This window comes from Triticum urartu, chromosome 3 (genome assembly GCF_003073215.2).
Source record: "Triticum urartu cultivar G1812 chromosome 3, Tu2.1, whole genome shotgun sequence".
NCBI lineage: Eukaryota > Viridiplantae > Streptophyta > Magnoliopsida > Poales > Poaceae > Triticum > Triticum urartu.
Window position 1 is genome coordinate 85,113,138 of NC_053024.1, and position 24,932 is coordinate 85,138,069.

The 24,932-nt window shown below is 43.6% G+C and overlaps 3 protein-coding genes across 3 annotated transcripts; all 3 read right to left on the bottom strand.

Moving 5' to 3' along the window:
• Window positions 1-703: 703 nt before the first annotated feature.
• LOC125543011 (protein SUBSTANDARD STARCH GRAIN 4, chloroplastic) lies at window positions 704-15,863 on the bottom strand. The gene is made up of 23 exons (XM_048706256.1): window positions 13,886-15,863; window positions 13,278-13,476; window positions 13,139-13,198; window positions 12,786-12,890; window positions 11,578-11,718; window positions 11,427-11,489; window positions 9,290-9,517; window positions 9,116-9,199; window positions 8,328-8,485; window positions 7,711-8,236; window positions 6,783-6,953; window positions 6,588-6,647; window positions 5,823-5,945; window positions 5,177-5,452; window positions 4,991-5,056; window positions 4,733-4,864; window positions 3,727-4,548; window positions 3,188-3,468; window positions 2,697-2,929; window positions 2,247-2,473; window positions 1,951-2,142; window positions 1,412-1,684; window positions 704-1,303 (listed from the first exon to the last, which is right to left on the bottom strand). Exons 1-23 carry the CDS (start codon window positions 15,685-15,687, stop codon window positions 1,157-1,159), a joined length of 6,369 nt encoding a protein of 2,122 aa, XP_048562213.1. The 5' UTR covers window positions 15,688-15,863; the 3' UTR covers window positions 704-1,156.
• A 244-nt stretch (window positions 15,864-16,107) lies between these two features.
• Window positions 16,108-19,261, bottom strand: LOC125543013 (neurofilament medium polypeptide). The gene is made up of 3 exons (XM_048706258.1): window positions 18,647-19,261; window positions 16,840-17,086; window positions 16,108-16,739 (listed from the first exon to the last, which is right to left on the bottom strand). Exons 1-3 carry the CDS (start codon window positions 19,004-19,006, stop codon window positions 16,387-16,389), a joined length of 960 nt encoding a protein of 319 aa, XP_048562215.1. The 5' UTR covers window positions 19,007-19,261; the 3' UTR covers window positions 16,108-16,386.
• Window positions 19,262-19,919: 658 nt separating this feature from the next.
• LOC125543012 (syntaxin-32) lies at window positions 19,920-24,376 on the bottom strand. Its single transcript, XM_048706257.1, has 5 exons — window positions 23,867-24,376; window positions 22,352-22,602; window positions 22,064-22,230; window positions 21,239-21,448; window positions 19,920-20,304 (listed from the first exon to the last, which is right to left on the bottom strand). Exons 1-5 carry the CDS (start codon window positions 24,108-24,110, stop codon window positions 20,145-20,147), a joined length of 1,032 nt encoding a protein of 343 aa, XP_048562214.1. The 5' UTR covers window positions 24,111-24,376; the 3' UTR covers window positions 19,920-20,144.
• Between the last annotated feature and the right edge of the window lie 556 nt (window positions 24,377-24,932).

Below are 24,932 nucleotides of genomic sequence, written 5' to 3' on the forward strand. Positions count from 1 at the left end.
TTTGGAATTTTCTTCGTGTTTTACATTTTTGCATTATTTTCAAAAGTCAATGGTTGACTGGTGAAATGCGATCGATTGCTCGCCTTCTACATAGGCCGGCCCAGTTGATTATGTGTGTGGGCACCAAGAAACTCAACCGGCGCCTAAGATGCCCAATAGGAGGTTCCATTAATGTAAAAATCCCCACATACTATTTGAAGGCCTCCTTGCTTGGAGTTGGGGCTCATGTTTGCCACAATTATTTTTTTAGAATTTTTTTAAAATATTACTGTTCATGCTAAGATCATAGGAGCTCAAACTTAGATGGTCACTTTCCAACAGTTTTGCCATGAATGCTAATGACATGCACATATAGGTGATGTTTTTCTGAACATTTTGGTATCTTATTTGAATTTTCCTGAGTTAGTATGACTTTGTTATGAAGTTTTGACAGTGACGGTCAAACGATCAGAACTGAGCTTTTTCTAGAAATTAGAGGTAAAACTGTCGAGTGGGACACAACGAAGGACATAAAATTAATTATTCCTTTTCTTTTAGGACCCTAATATGTGCCACACATGTGGCACGAACACATTGCAACTCCAAACGTTTTTGATATATTTAAGGGAGTTGGCACAAGTTCAAGCGTTTTAGGACTCTGATAATGCTTTATACCGTGACCCTTGTTTGGCACAAGTTCTGTATAGATTAAATCGTACGAATGGAGCTTCGAACTTCAAATGTGCAAATTGTCAACCGATTTCCTCTGCCTGTGACAGTCAACATTGCTAGAGTGCTACTCCCTCTGTAAACTAACATAAACGTTACAAGGGGAGTGCATTTGTTAGCCACATAAGAGAATTCCACGCAACCATAACTCTGTCCTTTATACTGGTGTTAATTTACATCTCTGACGCTAAGAGAGAGCTCAACTTGCTACGTATGTACAACCTCAGAAACTTTGTTTCCGAGAGAAAGAATATACTCCCTCTGTCTCATAATGTAATGTAAGAAACGTCATACATTATGGGACGGAGGGAGTAGCTACCGACAAAGAGCAAAAACGCAGCAACTGTAGCTTGCCATACTTGCTTTATCTACAGAAACAATTGATCGGGACAACGAAACCTTTTGGCTAAAACAGCAGCCCTAGCTCTGTGCAATGACAGAAAATTGATCAATCCTGCGACGTTGCCGAGTACTCGAAGAGAAGCCGATTGGACGGTGTGGATTGGAAGATGACGCGGAGTCTACTGGTTAGCTGGTATATCAGCGACCACTGCATCGCCATTTCTGAATCTTTCATTTGCCTCACAACAGAGGCCTGCATAACGACGGTGGTAATTCAGATCAGTTTCTATTCATGCAGCACACCGCGCAGTTCGGCTCAAATTGTTTATTAAGCTTTCAGGAAGACATAAAAGAACCATACCTGAACACGTTTTCCAAGCTGCACTTCGACCTCCGTAGCAAAAGAGATATTGTTTGCCAGTGATTTGAGTGGATCAACCGTTGGATCTACGGACAACAAACTTGGAATCTGCGGAGCATAAACCATCCGCCACCTTGCTTGTCCAAACTCACCCTTGCCTTCGATTCTTGGCATCAAAGTTTCTAGTGTTGCAGTTGCGAGTTTCTTGAATGCAAGCTGTCCGTCACCTTCCAATAGCGATTCCGCAAGCTGCGACTCAAAAACCTTTGCCGCCTATACCACAGCAAGAAACCAGAGTTGCAAGAGTTACACATAATTAGAAAAACAAAATAACTCAGGCTCAGTTAAGTCAATGTTTTAATCTCCTTATTCCACTCTTGAGTAGAGAACTGGCAAGCAACCAGCAAAAGGTTCACCAGGCAAAGGCAGATTTTAGCTAATCATAAAAACTGTTCAATTTTTAAGACAAGAAACTAAATCATGAGATTATCAGGACTACAACAAAGTTAAGCTGTAACTCATTTGTAGATGTATCTTACCTCACTAGGTGACAGAACATCCTGGTCCACGGAGCGAGTCGAGGTTACAACCAGATTATCTTGCCACATGCTGGCTCGACTCATGATTTTGAATTGCCATTCAGATCCAACAAGGACGAGATCCAGAACAGGATCTAAACCAAGATCAGGCTCAAACTTTGCTACATTTAAATGATCACTTTTAAGTCTAACCTGCAATCAGGTACAGAAATGTGAAACAACCCATTATAAACCATTTTCAAACTGGAAAAGAAAAAAGAACTTGTGCCAAACAAGGGTCACGCTATAAAGCTTACCTGAGTAGCTACCAAGTTGACCTCACCGTTTTCAAATGTTAATATACCCTTCGGTCTTATGTACTTTGGATGTACCATGCCATTAAGCTCAAGGTCACCACTGACAGCAAAGTTCAGAATTAAGGGATAAACAATTCTTAATTCTGGTCCCAGTGTGAGCTTCAAGTCATTGAGTCGGGCATCAATGTTTGGCTTAAAACTTCCATTCTCAAGAGTCCTTTCTGTTTCTGTTTGTTGACCAACGATGCAAAAAATTGAAAGCTCCAGTAAGCCCATAAAGAAAATTAGAAAAACAGCAGGACAGAGAGAGGGAGAAGCATACGCTTCTTTTAGATATTCACATCAAACGTAACGAATTGTCACATGTAACCAGTTAACTAGTTAAGCTATATGTATCGGTCAAGAACACTTGACCGATATTAGTCAATGTCAAATTAATGGAATACGTACTATCTTGCGAAGTTGACAATGCACCCAGGAAACGTGAGACATCCTGCGAAGTAGTTGTTTGACCAAAACCAGCAAGAAGATAGCTGGACTTGTTTGAAGCCAACCTAGTCGCCACAGCACCATTGCCTTTATCATGAGGCAAATATGCTTCACCATGGCTTAACCGGATCATCCCAGAGACATCTGGCCGCAATATTGAGCCTGTAACCTGCAGCTGGCTGTCTACTTGGCCACTGTACAAATCAAAACAAAAACAGTTTAGCAAATGATAAGAAGACATAATTTGGGATCCTACATATTGCATGTTCAATATGATTTTATGAGATGCTTTTCAGGTTTTGGCACAGTACTGTTAACTGTTTCCAAAAACCAGCTTTAGAAAACAATCAACCAGATCGTGGGGTGCTTTACATCACTCAGAAGCCGCTAGTCAGAAATTAAGCTTCTACATATAGTACAGAAATCTAAAAGGATAAAGTAGAAATAATTACCTTAAAACATTTTTTGCTCGTATATCCAGAACTTCACATTTCAACTCAATCTTATCACTAGCTGATGGCTCACTATTTTGCAGAGGTAGAGTCCCTTTCATTGACAATTTTCCTTTCCTCCCAACCCTGCTTTCCATGGAATTGATGAATAGTCTGTTGGATATAACATTAACATTACCAGCGAAATTCGTAAGCGGCGTCCGAAGGAAAGGAGAAGTCACAGTTGCTCGGTGAAATGATGCAGACCCATCAACAACAGGCTGATCAACAGTGCCTTTAACCTTCCATCCAAATGGCAAACAAAACAAGAGGAAAATGTTAATCAACTGCTTCATGTTATATCCAAAATAAAATAAAAAACTGTGGATTGCACAGGTGGAACAAAGAACTACCTATAAAACACAACATTTATGCTTCATAGTTTAAATCAACAGATATTTTCATCAATCACAGTTAATCTATGAAAAAATGTATGAAAAAAGAGCAATATGTTACGTTGTCCTTAGTGGAATTATGGGAATTAAAAAAGGATGGGCCACCTGAAGGAGCACATCAGCATAGCCTTGAAGCCAGTTTGCATAAGGACTAAGTGCAGTTATCAACATCATGCCACCATCCTTTATGTCTGCATTTACCCTCACTTCACCTGGTTCTAGCAAATTCCAACTTAAACCTTTTAGACTTTCAGCTAACTGAAATTCCCAACCATCCTCTGGCTTGTCCCTCACGATTCTTGTTTCACTGATATCATTAGATGATCCTCTGTCTTTCGCCCAAACAGGGATTCTTATAATACCCTGTTTACCATCTCCAGCTTCCAAATTTTCGTCCGTGGAGCTGCTGTCGACGTAAGTCACAGGAATACTACCTTGAATGTTTACATGTCCACTTTGTATAGTTGGTTCGAAATTTGCATCAAAAACAAAACGGCTTGTTGGGGTTACAGAAGCCAATACTTCAGCTCTTCCCAGATCAATGCCTCCAATGGTGCCATCAAGAAGTCTAATTTGAACATCACATTCTGGTTTTGCTAGAGTGCCTCTCAAATCTCCCTCCATGTGTAAAATACCTTTTATTGGTGTCACCCATTGCCTCAGAAAGTGAATTGAATCTGTAGTTGATGATTCTAGAGCCTGAACTAGAGCTGGTATAAGACCAACTGGGAAATTAAGCACAGCAAAGTGAAGATTTGTTAGCGGGCCAAGAATTGATCCGTCAGCATGAAGGGTGGCGTTATCCTTCTGAATAAATAACTTATCAAGACGCAGGCCATCATTATTGCTATAAGAACCAGATGCCAGAACGCGCTGTGTCTTGTATGTGCCCCATTCCCAATCTTCACCATTGAAATCAAAATCAGCCTGTATATATACATAAAGCCATTAGGAATCATGTTTACATATAATTCAGAGAAGATTGTCTTGCTGATAGTGTCATTTACAAAGTCAAGCTTCTGAGAAGTGTTAGTGTAAAGACCACTATTAGGAGTTCATCAATAATTACCGGGACAAAAGTCTGATAGAGTTAATATTTGAACATGCTCACCATAGTATCTCCATTCCCTCCTCCACTGGCATCAAGAGAACCACGCCAGTAACCTCTCAATTCAGCTAAGGCCGGAAGAGTTATATCTTCAATTGTATCATCATCCAACCAGTCGTGATACATTTCAACTGCCTGTTGCAAGCAATGGGATGAAGTTAATATAAGTAGCATGTCATAATAACAAGGGAACACACTAATAAGGGAAACCATAACTCTATGCCTGTGATACAATATTCCTAAACTCACTATCTTTAGTACCTTTATCTGGTCACGTAAACTTTCAGCATTGAACCCAACAGAATGCAAGCATTGCATGAAAAGTTCCTGCAAACAAATATAGGATCAAATGGCTGCTACCATCTAGCAGACCATAAACACCAACGAATATTATATCCAACAAAGGAAAAGAAAGATAGAATCACAAATACAGAACAAACTGCACACCTTCGATCTAGAACGAATAACTGGATCTGTACTTCGTGAAAGAAGTCTTGCCAGGGGAAGTATTTCAGCTACTTCAGCATCAGGAACTTCTAGTCTCATCCTCCACCTGCCCATTGAAGACATAATGCTACCAAGATGCCCTCCCATTGCTTTCTGTATGAATCCATTACCATGATTTTCCATAGGAAATCTATCACGTGTTCCTGGAAACACATACTCCCCTTGAAGCTCATACTTGCTATTAGGTTGCTCTAGGACTGACTTTTCCATTGTAATCTGGGTATTGAAAATACAAAGAATAGCTAGTAAGTCAACACAGCGAGGACTCACAACTAGCTATTAAAAATAAGATAAGAACCTCACTGGAATGTATAACTAGTGTCAAGAAAAACAACCAAAGCATGCTATACATCAATTGTTTTATGTTTGTCATCTGGGAAAGGCTAACATGGGGGATGCTAGGAACCATGAAACTGAGTTATAACAGTGTTTGAAGTTTCCTTACTCCAAAAATTCTACTAAACTACCAAAGAGGTGGCAAAATTCTTGATTACAAGTAATACCAAACGCCTGCTAAAGGTAACACATGAGATGTGGCTTCAACCACACAAAACAAGAAAATATATGTGGGAGAAAAAAAACTCACAACATCACCACTCCATCGAGCAGCTATATCAAGTGCTTCACCAAACACACCACTAAATTTGGGACGGACCACTGATAACAAACCATGACCTCTTCTTTTCTGGAAATTAAGCTGAACTTCTGCCTGTAACAACAAAAGATCTGTTACATTAGACATCATTGGTGGATTCTCCATTTAGCAATTGATCACAATTGATTTACAACAAATACTGGAGAATGGAGCCTCCACATTTATTTATTTTTTGAGCAGAATTGGAGCCTCCACATTCGATATATACAACTTCTCATGAAATGAAAGAAAAAAAAAAGGAAAATAGTATGACTACTTAGTTGTTACTTTAGGAGCAGAAGACCACGTTGTAGTTCAAAAAAGTTTACATCAATTACAGAAAATTTATACGGCACAGAATACATAAGCTATGGACAAATAGCATAGCATTAAATAGCAGAACAACAGAAGGTGCAGCACAGAAAATGACTGATGCACATTTTCAATCCAAAAACTCCATTAACTTAACATCAGCATAATATAACATTTTATTAGACTGCATCATGTAGTTAATTGAACTAACATCTCTCCTGCGAAATTTAAATTGCAGAAGTGCTTTACTATCTGACGGTATGCAAGCATCATGACTAATTACAACTCACGTGTATGAGACATAGAATCAACCAACCAGAGCTACCAACAATACAGAACCTGAAAACAGATTACCTAACCAAAAAAACACGGAGTATACCATACTCTCATCTAGGAAAATATTACCTTCTGAACAAATCCACGTAATGAAGCAAGCTCCAGCTCGTCAAGTGGCAAATTCCGAACCTTTACGACCAGAAGAAAAGTATCAACAATATCGAAATGGACTCTACAAGTCTTATAATGTTCAAGAAAGATTGCTGGCAAGGAAAATACACACACTAACACAACACTAACACAACACTAACAGTAGTAGAGTACCTCCAAATTAGTCAAACTTTCAGGATGATAACATATATTAGACTTCAGCTGCCCCTTTTGGAGGAAAATTGATAGAAGCCTTTCATCTTGAATGGCCTCATTTGTACCAAAAAACAATGGCCCGTTCACTTCTATGGAAATCTTTTCATCAGGCCTGCCGGTAGCATTTAACTATGTTGCAGGGGAATAGAGATAGTAAGAGGAAGATGGAAGATGGAAGGGAAAGAGAACATGTAGTCTATGCAGATAAAAAATAATAAAAATCAACATAAATACCAAATGCATACAGCACTCTCTTCAATTATTTGGAAGGTACGCTTGACATAGAAAATCATCACATCATATATATCCAAGGAGAAAATCTTTATATCGTGTCGAACCGTGGAGTTAGAATTAAAGCCTCTTAAAGAGTTAAAGTTACTGAAATTATGCCCGTTGCTCGCATAAGTAAAATAGTTGCTGCCACAATAATTTACTTGGGTGAAAAATTGCTATAGTTTGTCAGAGTATGCTATTATTGCAATGCAATCTGTTAAGCAGCATAAAATGGTAACAGAAGTGAATCAATTTGGATAGCAAAGTGTACCTTTAAGTGGACGAATGGCCCTCAAGCCTTGGAAAAAATAGTGAATGTATTAAGTAGACATCCATTCTTTCTATTTTTATTTGGTTCTCGTTTTGTATTGCAAGGTAATGGGCACACATTTTAGTAATTTGAAGAAGTAAAAGACGGGAAGTGTTTAAATCCAAAATTCCACTTTACAGACTGTTGAGATCTGTCTCTGTGCATGTTACTATTGATGATCCAAATTATAGCACTTAGTGCACACAACCGAGGCATGTACAAACAAATTGAATTAGGCTATAAAATCACATACAAGCAATGCAAGTCAAATTCAGAGGACGAAACAACAAAACAGCAACTTACCATCACAGAATCTCGTGACAAGGAAAGAAAACCAGTAGACTGAGGTGCCAGCATGAGTTGGTTAAGTTTTATTCCTGACAGAGAAATCTCCCCAACAAGCCTTGACACATCACTCTCAAGCTTACTTTGGTCCATGATACTTTGTAAAGCACCATAAATCTTGTCCTCAACTACCTGGCTAGGTTTCACCACTTTTCCTTGAAATTTGACCCTTCCAGATGCTTTCAAATGTAATGGCCTTGGTGTATCAAAAGGTATTGAAGAAGCTATATGAGCAAATTCGAAGCCTCGCATACGTAAATCCAAATCAACACTCTCCACAACTAGTGGCATAATCTTTTTCATTTGATACATCTCCTTGTACAGCGAGTAGTCATCAATATATGATGTTTGAATACGAGTATTTAAGTCAAAGGAAACTGATGATGAGTTAACCATGATATAATCATGTGCAATAACAATATTGCCCCGTGCATCAGAAAAGGAATCTTCTGCATTTGGTGCAGCCCATTTGATATCAAATTTCCTGTCATAAGTTTTTGTTGTCATTAGAATACCAGAAAATACATAGCTTACTTGGCCATTAGGACTCCAGATGATAGATGTAAGATACTCACGGTCTAATAAGGGGGCCAGAAAGTCTAGTCTCTCCGTTGAGCTCCCCAATTTTCAGTGGGATCAGCTGAATGCCTCCAGGTATGTACCGATGCAAAACCTTATCAAGTAAAATGCTCCCAGATAAATTAATATCCATAGCAGAATCGTCACCTTCCCCCTGCAGAGATCTAAATATGTATTATACTTGCATAAGGTGGTAAATTTATTTTGCATCATAAGAACAGCAGAGTATCTATTGGATTTGTACAGCTGGTACAGCAAATTTGTGTGTAAGCTCTTAGGAATACGCTGCGAGTATTCCATTTATTTCGGTAGAGTACAGACTGATAAGTTATACACCCTCCGTCCCAAAATAAGTGCCGCTGATTTAGTACAAAGGACACTTATGTTGGGACGGAGGGAGTAGTTGCTATTTCCAATGTTCCAGGGGCTCAATAGTAGACATTCACTGTAAGCCCAGAGAAATAAACAAACAAATGGTTTAGCTAGGATGTAATTATCATGGCCGAAGTTGTGAATAATAGACCTAAGAGTTTGGAAGGTTCCTCATGAATGCATTTGCATAGTTTGTTTCCATATGTATTTTCAATTTACGAAGTCCTGATGTCTACTCTACGTTTTCGAATATCATTGTGATCTGAGATCTTCCATCTTATTCTTGATAATGATACAGAGAGAACAAATGCTTGGATGACTATAGATGTAGAAAAAAGTTGGCTGAAAATTAGCGCAAACATGAAAAGATGACTGGGTGGAAGTGTAATCAAATAATCAATAATCACAATACCTCTGGGCAAATCCATGCATTACCAGCCCCTCGAATTTCTCCACCATCCAAAAGGCATGCTCTAATACCATATAAGTCTGCAACCTGTAGCCAGTGATAACAAAGAGAAATTAGTTGTTCGAATTTCACAAATTTCAATAATGGAAAAAAAATAGTGGCTCTATTTCTACTCACACAGTTGTCAAGGTTGAAAGTGAAATTCGCTGATACATGAGAGAAAGGAATATGATCAAACGCAGCAACTGCACCAGCCTCCTTGTTTTGAATCACAGCTTCAGAAGCTGCAGATGGAGGCATACCAGATACTGAAAGGGACTTCCTTGAGACAATACCACTTCCAACAAAAACAGGAGCATCAAGAGGTCCTTGACAATTAAATACAGCAGTAACAGCACCAGCCACCTAAATAAGATAAGAAGTGTACCAGCAGTTAAGTCTTAAAGGATGAACATCAAAATTTAGCCAAAAGATTTTTCTAAGCACATAGATCACTGATAGAGATCATCCTAAGCTATTGCTAAGAAACAAATGAGACAGAACTGCTTAAATGGTATTTCAGGCACAGTTTGCGGTTGCTGAACTGCGATGTGTGATCATATTTTAATATTTTATATGTACTGCAGTAAATAGCTCGCTTAAGAAGAATGACAAGCGTGACCAAAAATCAGTTTGGTTTCATGCCTGGGAGGTCGACCATGGAAGCCATTTTCTTGGTACGACAACTTATGGAGAGATATAGGGAGCAAAAGAAGGACTTGCATATGGTGTTCATTGACTTGGAGAAGGCCTATGATAAGATACCGCGGAATGTCATGTGGTGGGCCTTGGAGAAACACAAAGTCCCAGCAAAGTACATTACCCTCATCAAGGACATGTACGATAATGTTGTGACAAGTGTTCGAACAAGTGATGTCGACACCGATGACTTCCCGATTAAGATAGGACTGCATTAGGGGTCAGCTTTGAGCCCTTATCTTTTTGCATTGGTGATGGATGAGGTCACAAGGGATATACAAGGAGATATCCCATGGTGTATGCTCTTTGCAGATGATGTGGTGCTAGTTGACGATAGTCGGACGGGGGTAAATAGGAAGTTAGAGTTATGGAGACAAACCTTGGAATCGAAAGGGTTTAGGCTTAGTAGAACTAAAACCGAGTACATGATGTGCGGTTTCAGTACTACTAGGTGTGAGGAGGAGGTTAGCCTTGATGGCCAGGTGGTACCTCGGAAGGACACCTTTCGGTATTTGGGGTCAATGTTGCAGGAGGATGGGGGTATTGATGAAGATGTGAACCATCGAATCAAAGCCGGATGGATGAAGTGGCGCCAAGCTTCTGGCATTCTCTGTGACAAGAGAGTGCCACAAAAGCTAAAAGGCAAGTTCTACAGGACGGCGGTTCGACCCGCAATGTTGTATAGCGCGGAGTGTTGGCCGACTAAAAGGCGACATGTTCAACAGTTAGGTGTAGCGGAGATGCGTATGTTGAGATGGATGTGTGGCCACACGAGGAAGGATCGAGTCCGGAATGATGATATGCGAGATAGAGTTGGGGTAGCACCAATTGAGGAAAAGCTTGTCCAACATCGTCTGAGATGGTTTGGGCATATTCAGCGCAGGCCTCCAGAAGCTCCAGTGCATAGCGGACGGCTAAAGCGTGCGGAGTATGTCAAGAGAGGGCGGGGTAGACCGAATTTGACATGGGAGGAGTCCGTTAAGAGAGACCTGAAGGATTGGAGTATCACCAAAGAGCTAGCTATGGACAGGGGTGCGTGGAAGCTTGCTATCCATGTGCCAGAGCCATGAGTTGGTTGCGAGATCTTATGGGTTTCACCTCTAGCCTACCCCAACTTGTTTGAGACTAAAGGCTTTGTTATTGTTGTTGTTGTTGTTACTGCAGTAAATAGCTACAGAAAAAAGAAATGGTAATATTAAGCTGGTCAGACAAACGGGATTATCACTATCCACACGAGAGTGGTCATTTTGCTTCATCAAGAAGTTGATTTTTAATGCTAAGAACCATGATAACTGGTATTTTAAGATAAATCACAAGTGTCATTGTCGGGCAATTCAGATGAGTGGAATAAACCATCTATCATACACCTACATACAAAAGTCAGGTTGTGCAGTGCATTTTATATTAAAGTCAAACTTATTTTTCGTGTTGTGCCATATATGCAGTTTCAGTATAGCTAACTCCAGATATGAGTTCAGATGGATCATCACATTGAATCGGCTGTACAAAACAGAGTCTATTGTTTTTCGCTGCATGCAGGAATCTAGTATTTCCAAATAAGTCAAGTATGTCGAACCGGAAACATCAGAGGCTTCATTTTCACTGACTTCATAAGCGCGTTAACTTCAACAGATGGAACCTGGAAAAAAAAAGATATCAAGTAAATGTATGAGTTGCTTTTTAGGGGACTACATGTATATACAATGTAATTAGCAACTTAAAGATACCTGGCACATTAGATGGAACTCTCCATCCTCAGGATTTAAACCAAAATCGCCGGAAGTTTCAACCGGAACATCACCAAACCAACCACTTGCATTATGCAGAAATACTCTTTGACCACGGAATGACAGAGTTGCCACTATTTCCTGAATATGTTCAGGCTTCCATTAAAACTATAATCACTTGGAATGTTTGCAGCAGTAATATTTGGAAAGTAGTTACTGTTTGCATATCAAAGTACGGAAATTCGGAAGACATCTGAGCACATGTGGCCTAGTTTTCACATCAGAGCCAAATGTCAGCGTCTGAAATAGATGCTTAATTTGAAATGCTAATGACTGATCTGTTTCTTACTACACTGCAGATCAACAGCACCCACCCTGAGGCGCCCTGAGAACACGCTATATAGCAGGAGCAGCCGCTAATATGACAATATCGCTTCTCCAACACCTCATTCTTCAGTCTCTTTCTCCCTTAGCTAATACATTATGCCAGAAACTTGTGCATCCAGCATACATGTGTTGAAGTGTATGCCTAGCCCTTTCTGGCTTTCCATCAGTTCAGACTTTTGGTTGCGTTGGCTAGTGCATGAAGCTTAACATGGTATATGTGGATTGCCTAGCCCTTTCCATGAGTTCGGACTTTTGGTTGTGTTGGCTAGTGCACGAAGCTCAACACCATGGATATCATTTGTCAATACTGGAAACCATAAGTATAAAATGTTGCTTATAATGAAGTATGGCCAATTGTTGCACATCAAAATCCAAATGTTGGGTAGTCGATAAAATTTCCACGTTTTAGAAAATGCTAGGCAAACCCACATAGTACAGAAGTTCTTTCCAGGAAATTCAACAACAATTAAACTGGCCCACCTGATGATTCATCTATTATTCCTGGAAACCCTCATGAATTTCTAGATATACCCCTGATTCTAGTCATTTCAACAATATTCACCAGCGACCAATTGTGTTTACTTCTAAAGAAGTAACTAGGCACTCATTTTTCACCCGCAACACAACACTGTAGTTATTGGTAAAGTAAGGGGTCAATGACCTACGAGAATATTGGTAGCTCAGGTTAATGGCAAATCAACAAGAAGGCATTAAAGCCATGTTAATCTGTCTTGTGCCTATGAAAACTGATTCCTTGCAAGACCCTACTTATTACAAACATGCAGAATTGGAAAAACAAATGAGGTAAGGCATAAGTATACCGAAAATGATGAGGGAGCATCTAATATCTGAAAACCTAGGCCTTTCACATCAAGCTGGCCATGAATGCTCGGAAAGCTATCACCTTTCGACATACAGATATGCACCTGGAGAAGGAAAAGGAGAAATATTGATGTCTGCATTTAGTATCTCCAAGCATGAAAAAAAGCAGTTCTCATGAGGCATGTATGTCTAGAACTCTAGATGTAGCAATGTAGCATGAACCTTGTGGCAAGTTCAGTTATTCATTAAGTGCATGTGAAAGTCATGTCCAGGTATTGTCTAAATTGTATGCACAAGTGGCTGATATTAATAGTGAAATTGAACATGTAAGAGATTAAGTTTAGAAAAGCACCTCACCAGTTGCTCTTCCTTTGTGCCAGACAACTGGTATTTCTAGGATACGCTCAAACAGCTGCACATGAAAATTGTCCTTCAACACAAGAACTAAGAACTGTAGCATCTTGTATACATAATAAAAGTAGGTGCATTACCGGGGCAAAAGCATTGACTACATTTAGATTAGCATGCCATGTTTGCTCCGCTATGTCAACAAAGACATCTGTAGAAAGATAACCCCCTCCTTGAGAAGTTTGATCTTGTCTCCACTCCATGCAGTTCCCAGTGACATGCACATGTACACGATTATAAGAGTTTTTGAACTTGACGTGTCCATTAGCCTGTTTCATTTCCCTACAATAGTAAGGCAACGACTACAAACTTAGTTGACGTTCATTTATAATGCCGCAGTTGCACCGCAACCCCCTTTTGAAAGAGCCTATAATAATGCACTGAATAATACGAGTAAGATAAGTTGAAATATACTGTACCCTCATTACAGTAATTTACTTGACAATATAACTCCTGAAAATAAGAATTAACAATATAAATCCGAACACCGGTTATGAGAATATTTATTGTTCACAGAAATTTAATTGTTGGGGAATGCAGTAAATTCATGGGAAGGGACAGATGATCACAAAAATACCCCAATATAAGTTCCAACAGTGATACACTAATAGTCTAATACATTTTGAAAATGCACAAGAAAGGACAGAAGAGCATATATTTGCAATAGAAATGGCAAATGATGAGGTCAAACCTTGGTTCCTCATCACCGTATCCTAGAAGCATCAAGTTCCCTCCACTGAAATAAACAGAATCCAGTGTGATAGGAAGCATATGCTGAGCCCCACCAGGATTTATCTGGTCAACCCCTTCTACGAGTCCAGCAGGGGCGTCTTCAAGACCGATAGCAAATCGCGACTTCAACTTTTGAATTTCAACACCCAGAGAAGCATATGGTGCATTGAAGTTAACACGGGAGCCCTTTGCCTGCAAAGGCCAAAATGACTGACCAATATTATCTTCAGAAAGACTCTCAAATTCCTCCAACATGTGGCCTTGGTACAAGTTGCCCTTGCGATGCTGCACATCTTCCAAATGGTTGCATACCAACATTTTGTTATCGGAGTGATGCAAACTATGCTGTCTAGGTTGTTGATTATGAGAATGCTCCGCATACACATCATTTGCATCGATGATTGGCATTGCACTTGCAGATTTTCCTTCACCTAGACAGTCCAGACAACGACTACTATTTGGTGGCAATTCACCAGAATTCTCTGGTGCCGTATCAGAGCTGACAATTGGTGCATCATTTGAAGTGGCTTTGCCAGAACCAGCATTTGCATGACCTCCTCCGTTAAATGAATTATTATTCCCAGAACCAGGGGATGAGTTATCAGGATTACCACCATCCATGTTTTCAAAATATGCCACAGCAGCCTGTGCACTACGCCGAAGGATCCTTTCCTGAGAGGAATTGTCGATGCCCGATACCACCTTGCTGTGACCTTTTCTCCTGTACCTTCGCTTGGTAGGGTTCGGGATCATCCTAGACCAGAAGTTGATGCCCGGGATACGCGATTTCACACCGAACGATTTCTCCAAATCCGCATGCTTTGAGCTAGAGTCAATAATGCCTGGATCCATGTGTCGATCGTTCCTGTGCATCTCATCAGCACAGAGGGGCGGGCTACTGGATTTCCCATTTCCCACAGGCCCATCATCCTCCAGCATCTCGTCAGCCGAACGTGAAGTGGATTGGCCACTGGGAACTATGTATCCCCTTTGAGCAGACTCCCGAGCAGCTTTGTCCCTCTCCTCGTCCCACTGCCCCCCAGCCTTCTCCCTGGCGAGCCTCCTGGTCTTGGTACGGTAGTCAATGCCCTCCTCCGCCGAATTCCTCGTGGGCTTCCCCTCCTCGGACGGCGCGGGGATGCCCAGCCAGGAGAAATCCTTCCTCTGCGCGACGAGCGCGGTGGGGTCGGAGAGCAGGGCGTCGACGACGACCCGCCCCCGCCTGAGGCTGGCGAAGGGCCTGACCCTGATCTTCATGACGGGCACCTCGGCGCAGGAGAACTCGTCGGCGCGCGGGCCGACGGAGCAGGTGTGGAGCGTGATCCCGAGCGGCGAGACGCTGCGCGCGCCGCCGACGCGGACCTCCCGCTGGAGGTAGTCCCCGAGCGCGGCGCAGGCGGCGGGGAGGAGGCGCGCCTCGACGAAGGCCCGCGCGCGGTGCTGCGCGTACCAGGAGAGCGCGGCGGCGACGGAGAGCACGGCGGCGAAGGCGGAGCAGCGCACGAGGAAGAGGCCCTCCCGCCATACGGAGGCCAGGGAGCCGATCAGGGCCCGCAGCGGCGGCGGGCGGTGTTCGTGGCCGTGGCTGGGGAGGCAGTTGCTCGAGTCGGAGACCCTGAGGCGGAGCAGCGGGGGCGGGTCGAGGCGAGCGAGGGTTAGGACGGGCCTCGGGACGTGGCGGCGGCAGCGCGCGCGGCGGGGCCGGCGGAGGAGGAGGGGCGGCGGCGCGAGGAAGGGCGAGACGCGGAGGCAGTGCGACATTGCGCCGGGCCTGGCCGCCTAGGTGACCATTTGCGTGCGGCGGGAGGAAGAGAGATGGGATGGGTGGGTGGAGTAGTAGTCACCGGCAGTGGGCGGGCCGAGAGAGAGAGATGGACGGGGAGAGATGCTTGCCTCTCGCTGGGGTCGTTGCCTACTTGCCGTGCTCGCTTCTTTTTGGATTTGCCGCAGATGATTTGTCTTCCCTTCGCCTCTTCTTGTCTCGCCTCCTCTTTGTGACGAAAGCGAAAGACAAGACAAGCTTATTCTTTCACTTCTCTTTTTCGTAAAAAAAATGGCCTACCAGCAGCATATGGAATGAATGTTTTTCAGAGGGCAAAATAACAAAGATACTCCTACCAAAGAAGGCATCGGAAACCTAAAGACAACCATGAAGCATCATCCACAGAGAGACAGAGAAAGTACCCAAGAGGCCCTGTTGGCCATGTTGTTGTCTATCATAAGTTCAACCGGATCAACACAATTCAAAACACAATTACAACGACCGTTCTGGTGACCACGAAGGCCTTCCAGAATTCCGAAACCGAATATCAGAAAGGCGCTCCATGGTCACCATAAATACACAACTCTGGGGAGGACGGGACGGGGAAAAAGTTTATTGCGACGGGTCCAAAACGAACAAGGGGATCATTCATTATCGAAACTCAGAGCATCTCAAAACTTGGGCGGCCCGGCCCCTTTTTACCGCACGGGTTGCTGGTTGTAATGGCTCTTCTCCTTCTTCTTTGCCGCCGCGAGCCTCGCGGTCCTGGCTGCCGCCTCTGCCGCGGCGATCTTTGCAGCTGTGTCCGTCTCCTTGCCCGACTTCTTCTTCTTCATCGACGCCATCTTCTTTAGGCGCTCCTTGACATCCACAGCCGTGTCTTCCTCGGGTTCTGCACTGGCAGCCTCCTCCGACACCTCAGCTTCCTTTGCCTCCTTTGCGCTCTTGTCCTTCTTGTTCTTCTTCTTCTTGGCATTCTTGCTCTCTGAAGGGGCAGGTGTGTCTTCCTTTCTGTCTCCATCACCAGCTTGGCTCGCACCTTTCTTCTCAGCTGCAACAATGTTTATCATGTATAAGAAACAAAGTTTATAAAAGCAATGAAGCCACATATAGGTACTCAGCTTTATTAGTCCTCCACAGTGGAGCATTACCATTGTTGTTTCCATCTTGTGCAGCATCGCTTGTGTTTTCAGAAATTCCCAACTCAGCTAACACAGCATCAAGTTCAGCCAGTTCCTTCTTTTTCAACTCCTTTTTGGACAGCTGCCTTTCTGTCTCTTTAGGTGCTGCTGCAACTTTCTTCACATCAGGATCAGCAGCTTCCACTTCAAGCTCAGGTTCATCCTCAGCACCATCCTCAGCCTCATCATCATGCTCCTCATCCTCACTTTCAATTTCCTGCAGTATGTAGAAGCAATGCATCTAAGAATAGTATCACCAAGGCATACAGACACAACTATTGCCATGTTCCAACATCATGCGAACCTCTGGCCAACAAAGTTCAAACAAGATAAATTCTGGTAGAAATCTAGCAAGTAGAGGCAGTTCCTTATGACTTGCCTAGACAAGCTGAACAGAAACTTGGACCAAATTACTATCAATCAATTTTGAATATATGTTCTCATTGTGTCTGGGGTGCTTGAACTCAAAAAGAATTACAGGGGCCATAACCTCTCCCTGACTTCAATTGCTCCAAAAACACCTATGTCAAAACTCTCAACAACTATCCATAAAAACTACCAAAAGAACAGCATGACATCGTCAATAAAGAATAAGTGAGAGATACTGATGGCATCAAATAGGTAGTCTTTCATTGCATTTTTTTGTGGGCATTATGTGCCTCTACACACTAGTCACAAAGTTGTTATATCTAGTGTGCAACGTGGATAAAAACACTAGTACATCAATGAGTGGTAAGTACAGGAAATGCTACAATGTTAATGCATAACATGCCTACACTTACCATGTGCAATAATAAATTAACAAATAATATACTGACAAAAAAGTAATATCACATCAATGCAAATAGAAATTCACAGGCCGTAAATGCACCAAAAGGCCGAAGTAAATACACTCACTTATAACCCATTTGTCGCACTGAACATCCATTCCGAAATAACAGGGGATACCGTTCACAAAATTAATCTGGCAGGAATTAGTACAGCACAGCCTACAGGATGCCCCCTGACCTCACTTCGACAACTCTCCCACCATACAGACAGTGTAAAAATTCTTGTCACGACGCACCACTTCCATAACAAGACCTAACTTGAAACTCCTTGCCCGCTGAACATACGTCACATGGCGATGGGGATACCGTTATCAATAATCCCCCAGTCACTGAACATATGTTACACAACGATGGGGATGCCGTTATCAATAATCCCAGGAGTCATTGAACATACGTCACACAACGATGGGGATACCATTATCAATAATCCCAGTATCCCACAGTCACTGAACATACGTCACACAACAATGGGGATACCGTTATCAATAATCCCACAGTCACTGAACATACGTTACAGAACGATCGAGATACTGTTTTCAATAATCCCGCAGTCTTGTCCCCTGCCTCAACTCAACCAAACAAGCACACACCAATACGAACACCATACGGAATACAGCTAAGCCGCTTCCGATTCGGATTCGCTGCTTCAAATAATAACTACAGACATAATTCAAAGCCCAATTGTCCACTGGGCACACATTGTGAATCAATGGTTGAAAGCGTTCACAATTAACCCAGCAGGCATCAGTATACTCAATAGTCTACAGATGCCTCCCTGCCCCACTCAATCCAACATCTGCATATCAACACTACCACCATAGGCAAACTAATCAGCAATCATATGGGCGTTGCACAACAGCACAGTTCTCATCTCGAGCAAAATAAACAGATCATGAACAGCACAAACAGATAAACATGGGCGTGCGTAACAGGGAGAGAGAATAGACCTCAGGCAGGGCGGCGTGGACAGCATCGACCTCGTCCTCCTCCTCCTCCTTGGCCGTCTTGGCGGCGGCGTGGTCGTTCCCCCAGATGGGCGCGGGGGGCGCGGTGGTGGCGAAGTAGTCGTCGTCGTCGTCGTCCTCGACGTCGGCCCACGACTTGGTGTTGAGCGGGGCGGGGGCCCAGAAGAGCTCCTTCTGCTGCTGCGGCGTGGGGTCGTCGCCCTGCTTCCCTCCCTTGGAGGAGCCCCCCTTGGCCTTGTCGCCCTTCTTCTTCTTCTTGAGGGTCTCGAGCGCCGCGAACACGTTGCCGGTGTTGAGCTTGGCCTCGTCCGCCGCGCCTCCCCTCCTGCCTCCGCCCACCATGCTCACTCCTACCTTGCCCGGGGACGCGAGGAAAATCCCGGCGGCTGGGGGCCCCGAAATCGGAATCTAAATCTAACCCCCCGGCGGCCCACGGTCGCGGTGGACGGCCGCCGATCTGCGCGCGACGGGCCGGGGCGGGCGTGCGTACGGAGCGGCGGCCGGATAGGGGGGCTGCCTGTCGTCGGCTTGATCGGCGGCGCCGCGGCGGCGTTGGGATTAGGGTTGGGGGGGGGGGGGGGGGGGGGGGGGGGGGGGGGGTTGGGTTGGGTTGCGGTGGTGTGTCGAGAGAGGTAAAACGGCGTGTGCTCTGTTGCTGGTTTATAGAGAGCGAGGGGTGGGATGGGATGAGACGGACGGACGGGTAGCCGTTTCTGGTCTGCGCTGCGCTCCTGCAGGGGGGTTGTGGCCTGCCCGCCCGCCCAGCTTATCTTTCCGCAGCGAGCGAGCGAGCTGAGGTCTATCCGTCCGGCCACGCGCAAGCGCGACCCGGAGCCGTGTCGTGGGATGCCTGCCTACGTCCTCGTGTTTTTGTTACGGTCTGCAGCGTCTGCACGTGTACTCCGTCCGATGCACAGGGCACGGTGAAACCGGTTTCAGCTGCTGCTGCTGTTGGGAAATCTGCCACCGTTCTCTTCGACTGGCACCGGACGTACTGGAAAGTGGAAAGGGGGTTCGAAACAGGACGCGGCAGGCAGAACCGGCGCTGCCTATACTAGTACATCGTTTGAACCAAAACAGAAAAGGTTTCTGAGCCAAAAGGACGACTAAGGGGGCAGATTTGGCGACACATGGAGAGCCGGAATTAGAGAGACAGAGAGCGCAAAAGAGCAGGACCGACAGAGGATTTTATTATCAGCAACAAACATTTTCAGCAAAGATTACACGACCTATATCACCGCACGCCATGAGACCGTATCATAAAACATACTGTAATAAAAATATAATACCACCGCCCGGTCGGTAGTAACAACAGATCCATCCTGGATGTTCCTCCCAATTTACATGACCACAGAGGCTACTAGACTGCCTGACGCTTATCATCATCATCATCCCAGTGAAAATTGTGTACATGGTGTATGTAGTTCGGTAAAAATTAAAGAATATACTTGCACACAACATGCGTTACAAGGGGTGGGGATCATGCCACGAAGAATATGAAGATCATGAGGAACACCATCAGCACGAAGAATATCTTCATCATCAGCCACCTGTTTGACGAGATGCTGTTGAGGTACTTCAGGAGTTGACCCTGCGCTCCCTCGACGTTGGCTACCGTCTCCTCCATGTTCTCATCGATTCTGCCATACATAGCACATGAGCACACATTTAAGGGAAGACTCTTAACCCAATTGGAATAAAAGAAAAGAAAAACATGAACTAAGTTTGGCGCACAAAACCTAGTCTCCTCCATCTGAGATAATTTTACCATGAACAAAGGACTCCCTCCGTTTCATAATGTAGTGCGTATAGATTTTTTGACTTGTTAAACTTTGCAAACTTTGACCAAGTTTATAGAGAAAACCATTTATATGTACAATACCAAATATATAAAATATGAAACTACATCTTATGATGAATCTAATGATATGTGTTTTGTATTCTAGATGTAAATGTTTTTCTCCCAAAATTTGGTCAAAGTTTATGAGGTTTGACTTTTCAGAAAATCTATATGCGCTACATTATGGAATGGAGGGAGTATTGGCACAGAAAACATAGTCTACTGGAGATAATCCATCTGAACTAATTTTATCATGAATAATAAAGAATATTTATGCCTAGCTAGCTTAATAATACTTGATCAACAGATCAGGGACCAGAATCTTGTGCTGCGGTAGGGGGCATACTAAAGTAGTCAATTAAGAAATCAGGAGAAGCGCCTACACAAACATTACATACTCCCTCCAATCCATATTAATCAGCGCTCAAGCGGATGTATCTAACACTAAAACATGTCTAGGTACATCCATTTCAGCGACAACTAATATGGATCAGAGGGAGTACCATGTATCCTTCTGATTTAAAGATAACTCAAGTGAGACCATCATGCAAAACAACTAAGATTCATCACTATTTTAAGAAAATGCATTATAATGGGATTCTCTAGGGTGTGATCAAGTCCGACATCTTGAAGCTGTAAATAATTATTCAAAATGAAATATGAATACGACTCAAAGTCTAAGATTGCCTACTCCTGAAAATATATACAACAAACTTAGTTTGCGTAAAGTTCACCTGATTGCTAGCTCTCCCTGCTGAGACACCATGGTTGCCAGCTGGGTAAAGATGTTGCTCAGCTCATGGATGGTTGATTCCACATTTTGAAGAGCCTCAGCTCTGCTCTGCATGTAACTATCCTGCTGTACTGCCAATTGCTGCTGCTGCATGAAAGCAGGAGACGACGACGACGATGATGATGCTCCATGATCTCCATTAGTCTTCTTCCTGGTGAACAGAAGCAGAAGATTCAAAACCAAACTCGTGAAGCACGCTGCAATACTTGCAGAGCTTTATATGGTTAAGCAACAGTAACGCAAGAGTAGTCCAATTCGATTGCATTAGTTCGTTAAGGTCAGATCTGCGTGTATATATTTGTTGGTTTAGTATTCCATTGTTTAACAGACAGTTATATGAGCCTTGGAGTATTGCATTTCTAATATAGAAATGGAATAACTGTTCTATCATGCTACCCTTGCATGACAACATCCTTTTCCTACCTTCCTTCTCCTTGGACACCATTCAGTCAAGGTTCCATCATGGCACGTGGGCATCAGGGTTCAGGGTCTCAACCCCATAATACTCATAAGTATTAATAAAGGTGCAATTTCAAAATACTACTGGCTCTATTAGGGGCAGGGAATTGTTTTGCAAAACTTTGTCTATACCATTTATTAGGAGTGTCATGTTCTGCAAAACAGACACCTAACAATAAGAAGCACCAAGCGTTTGGCGGTGCAATCTCTGACTAGCATAGCATGTGAAGGCCTAAGCTAAGGTGGTTGTGCATAACTGCTCACAATGTTAGTACACACTGATCAAACTGAATGCTTGCAATGGTACCTCTGAAACAATGGCGTAGTTGCAGAGTCACTGGCCCATGGTGCTGGGGGTGCAGCGTCGGATGCCTCTCTGGGAACAAGGGGCCGCTGACGAATGAATGGATTTGATGCATCTTTTGCAGCTGAGGACGAGAACATTTGCCTTCTGTTTTCATGGACCTTTAAATTCTGCACATTCAGGGAGAAACACATTTAGTGTGCCATTTATAATGAAGACACTATCCAAAGAAAAAGGAAACATGGTGACAATATATTTGAATCAGGAAAGCATTTACTATTTTTATCTGACCTCTGTCCGCATTGTAAGGACTTCTTTGAATTCTTTCGTTGCACTCATCAGTCGATTTTTCAGGTTGTCCACAACGGTAGTGGAATGATTTGTTGTATCCTTGGAAAGATTGCCACTCTCATTTTGTGAATTGCACAGAACTTGTAAGTCCATAACAGCATTATTCAAAGCACCAATATCCTTCTTAACAACTGCAGTCAACTCTTGTATCTCTAAGGTAGGGTCATCAAAAACAGATGTCTTCTTTGCCACTGTAAACAATCATGCTGTAAAATCAGCAACGATCCATACTTTATACTGTAAATATACACAGAGCAAGTGTTGACATAATTGGTACTAGTGTAACTAGATCTCAAGTTAGCACCTTACCAGATCAACACTTCATAGTTCAATATGGTAACTTGCTGACGGGTGAAATAAAAAAGCAGTACATAACTATGAATGTTACTTTCTCAGTCAATAGTATCAAGAGGTCATTTAGAAAATTTGAACTGATAGTACTTGTAAATTTTACAACCAATAACTTTGCATCAAAGTGCGAGGAAGCAGCTAAGCCATCACACTGCTATTAAGATACTACTTAGGTGGGAGGCCAAACTGATAAAAAAATGGTAAGCTTCATCCAGTGCTTATGAATACAAAGAAGGTGCAAATAAGTAGAAACTATGTTCAATGCACATTTGGCAGTGGTAGGCATACATCTATCTACATTTTCTACCTTCATGCAGTGTTACCAATGCAATGCAATGCAGAAAGTGCAGTCAAATCTTCTGAGGAAGGTATTAACCAACCAAAGACATCTAAAGCGGAGACAAGCACTCTAAAAGTGGCAACAGAATGAGTAGTACAGGCATACATACTAGTACAAATGATTATAAAAAAGGAACAATCAGTGAGCCCTCACTGCACAGCACTTGAGAAGATATGCAGACATTTCATATATCACTGAGAGACCAAGGTACCAGTTTACATTCAATACACATGCACATCGCTGATGCATATAATCCCATTGAGACTGCTATTCTCTATCTAACTTCATTCTTCAGTACATGGTAATGGCCAAAAGAAGCATCTTACTAGCAAGTACTAGAATATATCAGATGTAGTAATTCATAAACAGGCACAAAATGAGGCAGATGTGATCACTGCTATCATCGCAACAGGTGCAGAACAACCATCCGGATATCAACAAAGCAAACTACATGGCAGCGCAATTTCAGTAAGTACACAAACACTGAAAGATTAAGAAAAATGGCACGCATCTAATCCAAATGTCATAGGAGCACTAGGTAAGAAACAAGCATGCTTCGTACAATATACTATATACATGGCCATTCATGCACGTTGACATCTCCTCAGGCTACGACTTAATCAAGCATGAGCTCTACAGTCTACACCTCGGGCGTTCCGAGATCCCAACCAAACAGCCCGGAGGGGGCACAACGCAAACACGAAGGTAGTTTGGTATAGGAGTAAATGGAAATGCAACAAAGGGGGGGAGCTAGTTAGTTATACATTTGGCGAGGCGGGCGAGCTTCTGGGAGGTCTGGTGGATCCCGAGCCCGATCTTGGAGGCGCGGCGGTTGAACTCGGAGTGCGCCGACGCGGCGGAGCGCGAGTCGTCGAGGGGCCCGGCGCTGCCGCTGGCCGACGCGGCGGCCGGGGAGGGTGCGACGTGGCGGCGTGCGCTCTCGACGGCGGAGCGGAACTCGTTGGTGCGGTCCCGGAACGACGCCGGGGCGGACCGCGACGGGTTCATGGCCGCCGCCGACGCCGGATCTGGATCTGGGCCGCCGCGTCGGTTGGGCTCGGGGGCGCGGGCGGGCGGGTGGGTGAGAGGGGGATTGATGGCGGGTGAGGTCGCGGTGCTGCTTTTCCCCACCGAGGATTATTGGGGGGGAGGGGGGAGACGCGGTGGAGGGGATGGGGGATTTGGTGGGAAGGAATGGGGAATCGAGCTGGAAACTGGGCAGAGGGATCGGTGGCTTGATTGTTTTCCCCTTCTTGTGACGAGAGACGAGACGAAGGGAGAGATGAGTCTGAGATTCGCCGGGTCCAGACTTCACCGCGTTTCTCTTCTTCTGGTCGCGTTGCTGCGACGGTTCAGATCGAGCCGTAGCAGCATCCACGGTTGTGGCCAACCTGGTGACGAAGGTACGATCGAGTCGTCCACCTGTCGAGCGTGGGCCCTGTTCACTATTTCATTGTTTATTTTCTCTTATTTTTAGCATATACTTCCTATGTTCCAAAATGTAGTGTTTCCTCTATTCCCGTGCTTCAACTCTGACCATAGATTTAACCAACGAGACGGACTACGGCGGGAGCAAAAGTTATACCAGTGAATTCGTATTCAAATGAAGTGTTCAATTATATAAAAATTTTCTCCCGCCGCAGTCAATCTCGTTGGTTAAATTTATGGTCAAAGTTGGATCTCGGGAAGCGCGGACGCATTATATTTTGAAATGAAGGGAGTATGTTCGTGCTTTACAACGGGAGAGAAATTATTGTGTCCATCGAAACAACCGCCAGCTGACATAATAGCATTCGAATTACCACAGAGGTAATATGTTTGTGCGTTGCA

Coding starts and splice junctions, on each gene's coding strand:
- LOC125543011 (XM_048706256.1), bottom strand. CDS start 15,687: ATGTCGCACTGCCTCCGCGTCTCGCCCTTCCTCGCGCCGCCGCCCCTC. Junction 13,199..13,277: donor TAGTCAATGCTTTTGCCCCG/GTAATGCACCTA, acceptor TTTCATGTGCAG/CTGTTTGAGCGTATCCTAGA. Junction 6,954..7,710: donor TGTCACGAGATTCTGTGATG/GTAAGTTGCTGT, acceptor CCTGCAACATAG/TTAAATGCTACCGGCAGGCC.
- LOC125543013 (XM_048706258.1), bottom strand. CDS start 19,006: ATGGTGGGCGGAGGCAGGAGGGGAGGCGCGGCGGACGAGGCCAAGCTC. Junction 17,087..18,646: donor TCCACGCCGCCCTGCCTGAG/GTCTATTCTCTC, acceptor TACATACTGCAG/GAAATTGAAAGTGAGGATGA. Junction 16,740..16,839: donor ACAAGATGGAAACAACAATG/GTAATGCTCCAC, acceptor ACATTGTTGCAG/CTGAGAAGAAAGGTGCGAGC.
- LOC125543012 (XM_048706257.1), bottom strand. CDS start 24,110: ATGAACCCGTCGCGGTCCGCCCCGGCGTCGTTCCGGGACCGCACCAAC. Junction 22,603..23,866: donor GCTCGCCCGCCTCGCCAAAT/GTATAACTAACT, acceptor GATTGTTTACAG/TGGCAAAGAAGACATCTGTT. Junction 22,231..22,351: donor TCCTTACAATGCGGACAGAG/GTCAGATAAAAA, acceptor CTGAATGTGCAG/AATTTAAAGGTCCATGAAAA.